Source organism: Trachurus japonicus, chromosome 22 (genome assembly GCF_045865225.1).
Source record: "Trachurus japonicus isolate A0001 chromosome 22, Traja_1.0".
Lineage (NCBI taxonomy): Eukaryota > Metazoa > Chordata > Actinopteri > Carangiformes > Carangidae > Trachurus > Trachurus japonicus.
Genome location: NC_140928.1, coordinates 22655590 through 22666775, shown reverse-complemented (window position 1 = coordinate 22666775; position 11186 = coordinate 22655590). Strand labels below are relative to the sequence as shown.

The window sequence follows — 11186 nt, the reverse complement described above, 5'->3', positions numbered from 1 at the left end:
AGTTACGCAATGAGGCAGGCAGGCAGCGTAGCCTCTGTACGGTACTGAAGTTAAACTCACTCACCCATAAAAGACGTGCTAAACCGCGGGCGAAATCCTTATTGAGTTCTTGGCGAAGCGGTTAGCATCGTCGCCTGCGGTGCGGGAGACTCGGGTTCGAACCCCACTCAGGGCAGATCAGAACAATATAAAATAACGTTGTGATTTAGGGGCCGTTGCTCTCATTGTCATCAGTGCTTGCAGCTTTGAAATGTCCCGTTTTTGTTTTGTTTTTGTTTTTTGCGAGCATTGCAGTGTCCTCCAGACAAAATGTTGAATGACCCCCCCTCACTGACCTTTTTTTTTTAGTGGACCCACCCCTCAACAAAGAATATTATGACATGACCCCCCCCCCATTTTCCTCCGGTGGCCCATTCCATAAATAACGAACGGTCCCTTGGGTGGATTAAAAATGCCCCTTGAAAACATGATTAAATCATAAATAGCCTACATTTTAAAAAAAAGCCCATCCTTCCTCTTCAACATTCACTTCATACAAGTCTACATGCCATGTAAGAGAGTTGTGTGAGTGAGTTCACGGTGGCAGAGGGATCTGCCTTCCTCGACTTATTTAGGTAACGTGGCACTTCTTCCTTGCCATGGTGTCAGACTGCGCCCAGAGGTGGATGCTCGGCACAACAATCACCTCACTGTGTGATTGGCCAAAGGCGTGGCCGTGTAAAAGTGCCCCTCGACGTCATGGCATGTGAGCCGACACGTAGTACTGCACGGGCTTTACAGTAGCGTGAAGCTGGCCATATGGCACATTGTGCATCCGGTGTGCGCTTCAGAATAAAAGCCTAAAACAAGTATCGTGCCATGATCAACACTTGTTTATCAGTAACTGTGGATACCGCACACGGTGTCATACGAGCCACTGATTATCACTAAAAAAAGAAACTAAACAGGAAACCTGACTTTGATGTGTGGCGCAAAGGAAACGTCGCTGTCAGTTTTATTTTAAAAGAACAAGCACAGGAAGCAGCGCGTCAATTATTCACTTCACTCCGTTCCACGTTTTACAGGAAGTAAAGAGATGTCCAAGGTAAAGAGGAGAAGCCAAACTAAGTGAACTGACTGGAAAAGACCATCACGCACTCTCCTCACACACCTTTCCTCGTTGTCCTCTACCGGAACCGACAGTTTACAGCCTTACCGGGGAGTTTAGTGAGTATCTCTAACAGACATCCTCCATTACACTCTACGATGTTGTGTTGTTTTGACAGTGGGTCAGGGAAGTCGCAGCTACATTTTCATAGTCTCAGAGTTAGGTTTAGTCTTTCTTAGAGCTGACAAATATTTCGTGGGTATATGTAATGACAGTAACTAGCTAAAGTCTGTGGGCTTTTGACAAGATAAAGTTACACTTAGTTTCTAGTGTGTGGTCTGTCCTGTCTGAATCTGAATCTGAATCATAAATAGTGCAATGGAATAAATATGAAAAGATGTTGTCTTGATATGTATTATGTTACTGATTAGAGGTTTTGAATGAAATTACATTGATATACATCCTTTATGCATTGCACAAGTGAATTTGAGCTGATTTACGGACTGTGCTCCAGACCATAGCTACAACAGGTTCCTACTGACAGGTATCTGATTGTTTTACGAGAATGGACAAGTCAAGGGTTGAGTCAACCTCTTTGATGTTTGATAAGATGGGTGCGTCACATCTGTTCACCGAGTTTTAAGTTTCAGGTGTTGCTAAAGGAATAGCCTAGGTTTGCCCAAAGGCATAGGCTACCCGAAAAGGCAACAGCAGGATAGTAGCCTAGTATAAAGGATAACCAGTTTTACCAGTGGTCAATGGACGTCAGACAGAGTCATTCCTCTTTTTGTGTTCTGTGTGTTTTACTTGACAGGTACAGAGGATGGCAGAGAAGGTGTTGGTCACCGGTGGAGCTGGCTACATTGGGAGTCACTGTGTGGTGGAGCTGATTGAAGCTGGCTTCCAGCCCGTTGTAGTAGATGACTTCAGTAACGCTGTCAGAGGTAAGGTCCTATAGTCTCTCAACATCATAAACTTGGCCATTAGGTTTGTTTATATAGTGTAATTAAACTGGTGTGTGTCTGTGCGCGTGTGTGTGTGTGTGTGTGTGTGTGTGTGTGTGTGCCCGCACTACATCCTGTTGTTAACCAAGGAGAAGGGGATGTGCCAGAAAGCATACGAAGGATAGAAAGTTTCCTCGACACCAGCATCGAGTTTCATGAACTAGACCTTCTGGACCGGCCTGGCTTGGAAAAACTCTTCAAAAAGGTCAGAAAGTGAAAACAGCTGACTGATAAATACAACTACTCAGTTTCTTGCTCAGTCAGAGTATTGATTTTTCAAGCAACAGTGAAAATATTTGCTCATTGGTTTCATTTAAAAAGCGGCTGAAACATAGTAGCCTACTGTTAACGTTCCAGCTGCTGTTCTGTTGCTGCCTAAACCCAGATTTTCTGACTTCGACATGGTCACAAAAAATCACCACACACATCAGTAAAACACAAAGACTGTGCTGTGATTTTGGCCATAGTGAAAAAAAAACATTCAGAGAGAAAGTTAGAATATTTTGTTTTCACATATAGTCCTTTTTAAATATTCCTCTAGAGTGACCGAACTAAAACAAACTCAGTGTTTTTGCATTGAGATATTAAGTTACTGTCCACATGGATGAATTATGGGTGGCTTCTGCTATATTAACTGTTTCTACATTTATATATCAATTGGTTAAATAAGTAAAATTAATAAGATCATTTAGTAATATACGCTTTGTGTGTGCCCATAGCTCAGCTTTAATAGGTAAATAATGTGAAGTGAACCTGGAACACTTCAGACACACTATATTGTCTACAGTGCAGGCTGGAGATGCCCTAATAGAACCTGTTTGTGCCAATTTACTAGAGAGAGCGATGAGTAGTGAGGGAACTACAACCTTGTCACATGGCATTCAGCTGAGCAGTGGTTGAATTAGTTTCAGTCAGTCACAGACATTCAGCTAAATTGTAATAAGATTTATTTTTCCCATAATCTGCACTGAGATTAAAGTTATTAAATTGATGCTGGTGGACTTTGTTTTAACAATCAGGGCATTTGGAAAAAAAATCTACAAGCAATTGACTTGACAATAACATAATTCCATGAATTTACTGTGGCTGCCAAAGAATGTCCCCGATGGTCAGAAATACGTAGTGTGACGTAAATGTTTTCATATTTGCATAATTGTCATAGACGGTCCTTCCACACTGCCCACATCCATCACTCACACGTTTTTAATCTGTGCTCCAGCATACTTTCAGTGCCGTGATGCACTTTGCTGGTCTGAAGGCCGTCGGCGAGTCAGTGGAGCAGCCGTTGCGGTACTACAGAGTCAACCTCACCGCCTCCATGAACCTGCTCGAGGTCAGTTTCCGTTTGCACTTTTGTCATCTGATCTGTCGCCATCTGTTCTCCAGAAATCTGGACTTCAGTCTTCACGTCAGACTTCACTCCGAGCCGATCATTAGTGGCACTAATCATCCTTAACGTTTGCTGAGTGCATGAGCGTGTGTCCTTTTGATACTAAGTTGATTCTAACACTGCACCCTTCTTAACTTTCAGTGTGTGGTGCTTAACTGTTTTTGCCAACCGTAGCATTTTTGCTTACTTAAAGTCGTATGTGTGTGTGTGTGTGTTTGTGTGCGTGCTGTAGACTGCTATACTCACTGGCCGCTGATTGTACCGTGTTTGCCGTGTTTGTGTGCATCTGCATGTGTCCCAGGTGATGCAGGCTCACAGGGTGCACAATCTGGTCTTCAGCAGCTCCGCCACAGTGTATGGAGACCCCCAGCACCTGCCAATTGATGAGCAGCACCCTATTGGAGGCTGCACCAACCCCTACGGCAAGACCAAGTACTTCATCGAGGAGATGATCAAGGACCATTGTAAAGCAGAGAAGGTATGGATTAGGAAGTAGAAAGGCATTCACAGACACACACACACAATTTTACATATGGAAAGTGTGTCATTGCTGCTTGTGTGTGAGCAGGACTGGAATGCAGTGCTGCTTCGTTATTTCAACCCAATCGGAGCTCATTCCTCTGGCCTGATAGGAGAGGACCCACAGGGTATCCCCAACAACCTGCTGCCATATGTTGCCCAGGTAGGTCAGCTCTCTGCCAAATACACTGCCACAGCAGAGAGACTAGTTAGATTGGCTGGATCATTTAAATTCATTTATTTGCCGACATCATCCCCCTCATAGGTTGCAGTTGGAAGAAGAAAGTGCCTCAGTGTATTTGGCAACGACTACGACACAGTGGATGGAACAGGTAATGAAGGAGGCCTTTTATCTGCAGTGCATGTATTTAATTTGGGATTTGAAATATTATTTTGGGCAGAGGGCTCTTGATAATATGTAAAGTAAGTGTCATAGCACTTGTTCATTAAGTTTCAGCATCATGTAAACAAGGGTCGTTCTCTCTTTCAAGGTGTGAGAGATTATATTCACGTCGTAGACCTGGCAAAGGGACACATCGCAGCTCTAAGAAGGCTGAAGGACAACTGCGGGTGCAAGGTATATACTATATATTTATTTTATTTTTTTAAGAAAAAGAGCATTTGAAAGATGTTTCTTCCTCTGTGTGTGTGCATTTGTGCATCATTGTGTCTTTATTTGTAGGCCTATAACCTCGGAACTGGAAAGGGTTACTCTGTGCTCCAGATGGTGAAAGCCATGGAGAAGGCATCAGGGAAAGAGGTGAGTGAAACCTCTCACAGGTCAATTTGTGGGTTTTGTGTTGTACAGTCCCTTTGGGTTTCCTTTTATGTGCATTTATTTTGTTAATGAAACCCTTGGCTGATGTGTTCTCTCTATAGATCTCATACAAGATTGCCCCTCGGAGGGGCGGAGACGTTGCATCCTGTTACGCTGACCCTAGTCTGGCTGAGAAGGAGCTCGGCTGGAAGGCTAAATTTGATCTGGAAAGAATGTGTAAATACATTTTTTTAATTCATCATTTCATTAAACTTCCTGATTCAGTTTAAAAAAATATATTTTATTGTATTGATTTTTTCAGTTAAAACATTCTCCCATAATGTCTTGATGTTTTCTTGTTTGTTTTTTACCTCTTTCCACACAGGTGAGGATCTGTGGCGCTGGCAGTCCATGAACCCCACAGGATTTACCAACGGCATAGCGTCTTGATACAACTGCAACCTTTAATTAAAAAAAAAAAGTCTAATCAAGTCCTCTTCTAAATCACCGGGCCAAAGCAAACCAATAACTTCCTCATTTTTTCATACATAAACATATGAACAGACCTCAAAAGTGTCTACATGTTTTGTCTGGATTCATTTCCTATTTGTTTTACATTAACTATGTTCTTTTGCTCAAATCATTGTGTACAAATGTCTGTCTGTCTTCTCTGTGTTAGTATGTCAAATTTAACAATGAATATTTTCTCTATGACTGCATTGATCTGTGAGCCATAACACTGAAAGAATAAATTAATTTTCTTACTGAAGAAACCAAGCCTGTAATTCTGCTCTATCAATGTCCAGTAATTAGTATGGTTGCGAGTTAACAAGGTTTACTGTATTATGATGACAATGTAAAACCACAATATTCAGATGGGATTTCCTCTTGCCTTAAAATATGATGTGACTGTGAATTCACTATCATGCAAAACTGTTTCTTGTAAGGCTGTCACTGTTATGCCATGTAGGTAGGCTACATTAAAGACAAATACAGTTGATGAGGTGAGCAGACTTTGAATGTCACAGTCTATAAATCCCAGCAGAGATGTTGTAAATGACTCTCAATTTATAATATTGGAGTATTGTGTGTTTATTGTTCATATTCCGTCCATGCACTACATTTAAACGGGGCACTGGGGCTTTAAATGGCTCCTTGAACCCTCGGGCACCCAGTTAATAAACACCCACGTCAGCACAGTGCTCCATTCGCTCTAACCGGGTTTCGGTCTTTAGGGCTGAGCAGGAAGTGCCTGCCTGACCGTAAACCCTGGACGAGAGAAAAAGAGCACGGGGAACGGAGGCAAAGGAAATCAAACATGGATATGGTGGCAGACCTGGGGGCAAATAGACTCTATCGGGCGCCGGGTGAATCAAGTCACCAGTGAGTATCGATGGGAATTTTTGTAAGGAGGGGGGGAGTAAAACGGCGTGGGGCGTAAGCGGGTCCTGCCGACACCTCATGCCTGGGAGAGAGTCGCTGGGTTTGGGCAGAAGGCAAATCCTCCCCGCTGCTCGCAGCGCTCCGGACCTCCGGAGAGAAGTGGGGGTGGTCTTGAGGAAGAAAACGGGTGTATTAGCGCGTCTTAACCCCCCCTCCGGTGTCACACACTACGTGAATATATTTATTTGTCAGCTCTCGGCACGCTCAGTTGCCGGAGGTCCGTGTCTATTTTTCTATTGTGTGCTGGCTGGAGCCTGAAGTGGGCGTCGCTCCAGGACAGACGGGGCTGCTCCGGCGCCGCTGCCCGCTTTTCTCTCGCAGGACTGCAGCACTCTCGTGTCGTGTTTGTAGGTCGACTGATGTCTGAATTGACCGGGAATCGCTCAGTGAAGATGTTCCACTTGGTTCTGGTGTGACATGAGGAGCACTTAAGAGTCTCCAGACCGGGCGTTGCATCGTGAGTTGTCGGGCGCTGCGGAGCCTGTCAGCACACATCGCATAATTAATAACGAATTGCATGTCATCCAGAGTATGTGAGGATGGATAAATAGGTTACTACTGATGGTGAAGAACTACTCTGAAAATGAGGCTGCGGCAGATTTTTTTGATTCTTTCTATGCTTCTATAATTTCCGGCTCCAGTTTTTCTCCTCCTCCTCCATCCTCCACTCATGTGTTTGCACCGCCAGAGATTTCATGCGCGCCTCACCCTCCCTCAGGTATGATTACTGGGTTTTGTCACCCGATGCTCTCTGACTGGCGTCGGGTGTAGCCCATTAGGAGAAAGCGCTTGATTGAAAGCTCGTTTAGCCAATCACGGCGCAGAAACTCGTGTGGGCGGGCCATCTGCGGAGCTCCAGTGTTGGTCCAGTGCGGGGACAAAGACAGGGGATAATTGATGGCTGAGGCAATAGGGTGTCCGTGCTGTTTTTTTTAATGTGACCTGCAGTTAATATTTGCAGTGTGTGTAGCCTAATCATTTACCAAGGTAAGTTTGCAGTCACGAGGTCAGATGTCCCACGGAACACCCTCTGGGAGCCGATGTTTCCCTCATTAATATGCAAATTACACATCATGCATGCAGGCTCATACATTTAGATTCTTGTAAATGCAGAGGATGGAAGTAGTATCTCCCTCTCAGTAATGACTGTGTCCAAGGTGCACAAGGCCTCTATATGATTTGATATTTTCTTGCAGAACAACTGAGTTTATGATGCATGTAGGGCTAGTGAGAGCTGCTGTCATGTTGTCTCCTGCAGGCAGCCTCAGAGGTGGTTCAACACCGCTGACATCACAGTGGCTCACCAAAGCAACCTGCTGAAGCAGCTCAACCAGCAGCGACGCCAGGAGCTTTTCTGCGACTGCAGCGTGCTGGTGGAGGGCCAGCTCTTCAGGGCCCACCGTAATGTCTTGTTCGCCAGCAGCGGATACTTCCGCATGCTGCTGTCCCAGGGGCCCGACGGGCTGTCCGAGTCCGTCAACGCCACCTTCGACGTCTTCAGTCCCGAGACTTTCACCGTCATCCTGGATTTCATCTACTCCGGTCAGCTGGACCTGTCGAGCCACAACGTGATCGAGGTGATGTCCGCTGCCAGCTACCTGCAGATGAACAATGTCATCAGCTACTGCAAGAACTTCATCAAATCCTCCTTGGACATCAGCGTGAAGGACGAAGACAGCGACCGTTGTCTCAGTTTGTCCGAGACCTGCAGCTTCACCAGCGGAGTAGGAGAGGAGACCTCGGAGCAGCAGCAGCAAGGGCCCTGCTCCGTTAGTCCGCCGCCTGCACTCTGGACCAGGGACAACTCCAGATCTCAGTCTGGCTTTATAGGGAAGGATCCAGACCAGGATGTAGCAGTCTCAGCCATAAAGACTGATCCAAGCAGCCCCGTTAATGATCTCACTGCAGAGGCGGAGGACATTCAGGACCCTCAGGACCCTCTGTACACCCTGCCTGGATCAGAGCGCCGGCGAGGTAAAGGAGGAGCCAAGAGGAGAGCGCCGAACAGCAACCGTTCCAACCAGCACGAGGACCTGGACATCCAGGAGGCCAGGGCTCAAAAGGCAGAGAAGGCAGAGGAGCTGTACGCCACTCTACCACCAATTGTAGGTGTTATTGGACACTTTAATAAAGGTGAGTTGGATATTTAGTGACAAAATGGAAGACCATTCTTTTTCCTTTAGAGAATTGACCTCATTATACGCAGAGTGGTGTGAACAAAGCCTCAAAAGAAGACTCTGATATAAAGTGACATCTAGAGTAAGCAGAAAAGTCAAATGTCTGAACAGTTTCTCTTCCTCTTTGCAGACTCCCATAACCCCATAATGCGCTTCAAATGCCCCTTTTGTACCCACACGGTAAAGAGGAAGGCGGACCTGAAGCGTCACTTGCGTTGTCACACTGGGGAGAGGCCATACCCCTGTCAGGCCTGCAATAAGCGCTTTACTCGTCTGGAGCATCTCCGCAGCCATTTTGAGACGGTGGGTACAACACAAAACCAGGAAATGACGTATGTAAACACAGGGCTCCAGAATAACTTTTCTTACACGTAGCACAGTGGCCCCAGATTAAAAATTTTAGGAGTGCAAGCACACGCCGTAAAATCGACTTGCAAAGCAAATATTCACATTTCCTTTCAATTCATGATCCTCACACACATTGGCCTGTGACCTGTAATGATTAATTTCAGATTCTTTGAGTTGCCACTTCCTCGTTTAAAAAAACAAAAACAAAACAAAAAACTGCTTATTTATTGGTGAAAAACTTACTTGCACTGTCTCAAATTTTAGGGGCAAAAGGTACGGAACTTGGTGTGTGTACACTAACAGAAATAAGAGATCAGGACTAAACATTTCATTATTAAATGTATTTTTGTCTGATCTTACACTTTGCTCCACAGATCCATCAAGCCAGGAAGCTGGTGTGCAGGAAGTGTAAATGTCAGGTGACGGAGGAAACGGGTCATGTGGTGTGTGAGGGCACAAGACGCTACCGCATGTGCACCGCATGCATCCAAGAAGTGGGCTGTGACAGCATCCCCATAGAGGGTCTAGAGGGGGGCAACGAGGAGCCCGCCCTGCTGCTGGGCGTGGACGGGGAGGAGGAGGGAGACAGCAAAAGGAGCTGGATGGTAACCGATGACGACGACCTGGCTGAAGACTCGGGGGCCGACCTCATCATCCAACAAGTGGACGACAGTGATGAGGAGCTGCAGTGAACTCGGACCAAAGTGTGTGTCTGCGTGTGTGTGTGTATGAATGTGTGTGTGTGTGTGTGTTATGTCCATGCAAGAGAATTTATGCATAAAATAAGTGATCCACTAATGTAAATACACACATTTATGATGTATTAGTTGTCCATTAGTGAAATGTAAAAGGGTAATCTTTCTTTTTGGATGAGATTGTTGACCTTTGTGTTGAGATGGAATGCTTTTTGTTAAGCTTCATAAAGATATGCAGTATCCAAAGCATGCATATTCAGTGTTTCTTCTGCTTCAGTGACAGTTATATGATAACTCTTTCAAAGATATCTTTTTTTTCATATGCATGGAAGAACACCTTTGTACTTTCTGGGACTCTGCTTTGATAAAAGCTGGTGTTTAAACTAAACAAAGTGACTGGGACACAATGATGACTCTGCTATTTCTCTACTCTCTAGGGAAAGCTGAAAGCAGACCTTTTTTTTCATTATCCACGGTTGCAGTGCTTTTTGATCATGATATGCACTATGATATAAAGCCAATTATAATTTATTTGTTTGTTTTTTTCTTTTTTAACTTTTTGACACATTAAAGATATTTTTATACATATTTCGTCTGGCTTGTTCATCTTCATCTCAAACAGAGGACAGAAGAGCAGAGAATTGTCACATCCTATATCACATCAAAATGAATGATGAGCTCATTACATTCAAATCATGGCAAGATGACTTCTCTAGCAGACATAAGTTTTAAATATTCAAAATGATGCCTGGAATCCAACCCAAAACATGTAGTTGCATTTGCATTTGTAACTTAAGGCTCTGAATAATGCTAGTGAAATGTGCAGGCAACAATAATTTTATACTAAAAGTGCAAGAAATCTTAATCTACTGGTCGCTCTACAAAATACTTACTACAGTACTTAAATGAAGCAACCCCACCCGAGTAAATGATTTCCATGTTAAAAAAACAAAAACAAGGTGTGGTGTTTCCTTAATCTACAACTCTTTTGAAGCTCTTGAATTAAAACATCTCCAACCACTCTACATTGTGGTGCCCTGTAAACCTCTGAACTCTTATTCACAGGAATTACAAGAACTTGGGGAATTTATCTCAAACCTTGTTCTTCGTTCTGATGACGGCCTAATTATAGGTGACTTCAGTGTTCCCTTGAACAAGGCCTCTGATTGTCTGTGTAAAGGCTTTGTGACACTAACTGATACTAGTTTCTCTTGAAACATGCTCGAGCCAGTAATAACACCTTTGACCTAATTCTATCCTGCCCCTTTCACATCCGTTAATGTCAAATCAGGACCATCTGAAATCTTAAGCAATACTGGTCTGTCCTCATACCACAGGTGCTGATGTCTTTATACCACTTTAAAAACTGACCCAACGACTTTAGCTGCTTTTGTTGGACTGTTGAGATTATTACAAGTGACTTGACTGCCTAGTCTCCTTGATTCAACTGCTCCTCTTTCCAGCAACACTGCAGGAGATTGGAATGTAAATAGGAAAATTTAGACTGCAAGTCTTTTACCTCCAATGGCTGAATTACACGCTGCTTGAGCAGTATATTTCTCTCACATAAACAGGGACAATAAGCAAAATAACAGATTTCTTTTGGACAGTGCAGTCAAACTCACCCAAAGCAGCCATCACTTGTCTGCCCACCCTTTATAGCTCGAAACATAAAGTGATTACAAGCATTCGTTTTCAATTCATTACAAAACTTTTTAGACATCGAGTATCTAGAATCAATGTCTAAGTTGATGTTGGCTTCAGAA

General features: G+C 44.1%; 2 protein-coding genes across 3 annotated transcripts; both read left to right on the top strand.

Annotated features, from left to right (window-relative positions):
- The first annotated feature begins 1048 nt into the window (after positions 1-1048).
- Positions 1049-5530, top strand: gale (UDP-galactose-4-epimerase). 2 transcript variants are annotated; one of them, XM_085767005.1, is made up of 11 exons: positions 1049-1206; positions 1902-2031; positions 2181-2296; positions 3311-3424; positions 3783-3959; positions 4050-4163; positions 4266-4332; positions 4492-4577; positions 4683-4760; positions 4880-4994; positions 5143-5530. In XM_085767005.1, exons 2-11 carry the CDS (start codon positions 1911-1913, stop codon positions 5205-5207), a joined length of 1053 nt encoding a protein of 350 aa, XP_085623131.1. In that variant the 5' UTR covers positions 1049-1206; positions 1902-1910; the 3' UTR covers positions 5208-5530. The 2 variants fall into 2 exon arrangements, with proteins under 2 accessions (XP_085623131.1, XP_085623132.1); XM_085767006.1 differs by having other exon boundaries at positions 1056-1206; positions 2184-2296.
- Positions 5531-5951: 421 nt separating this feature from the next.
- zbtb8a (zinc finger and BTB domain containing 8A) lies at positions 5952-9812 on the top strand. Its single transcript, XM_085767553.1, has 4 exons — positions 5952-6140; positions 7459-8333; positions 8508-8680; positions 9100-9812. Exons 1-4 carry the CDS (start codon positions 6076-6078, stop codon positions 9415-9417), a joined length of 1431 nt encoding a protein of 476 aa, XP_085623679.1. The 5' UTR covers positions 5952-6075; the 3' UTR covers positions 9418-9812.
- Positions 9813-11186: the final 1374 nt, after the last annotated feature.

Coding starts and splice junctions, on each gene's coding strand:
- zbtb8a (XM_085767553.1), top strand. CDS start 6,076: ATGGATATGGTGGCAGACCTGGGGGCAAATAGACTCTATCGGGCGCCG. Junction 6,141..7,458: donor CCGGGTGAATCAAGTCACCA/GTGAGTATCGAT, acceptor TGTCTCCTGCAG/GCAGCCTCAGAGGTGGTTCA. Junction 8,681..9,099: donor TCCGCAGCCATTTTGAGACG/GTGGGTACAACA, acceptor TTTGCTCCACAG/ATCCATCAAGCCAGGAAGCT.
- gale (XM_085767005.1), top strand. CDS start 1,911: ATGGCAGAGAAGGTGTTGGTCACCGGTGGAGCTGGCTACATTGGGAGT. Junction 4,333..4,491: donor CGACACAGTGGATGGAACAG/GTAATGAAGGAG, acceptor CTCTCTTTCAAG/GTGTGAGAGATTATATTCAC. Junction 4,578..4,682: donor AGGACAACTGCGGGTGCAAG/GTATATACTATA, acceptor CTTTATTTGTAG/GCCTATAACCTCGGAACTGG.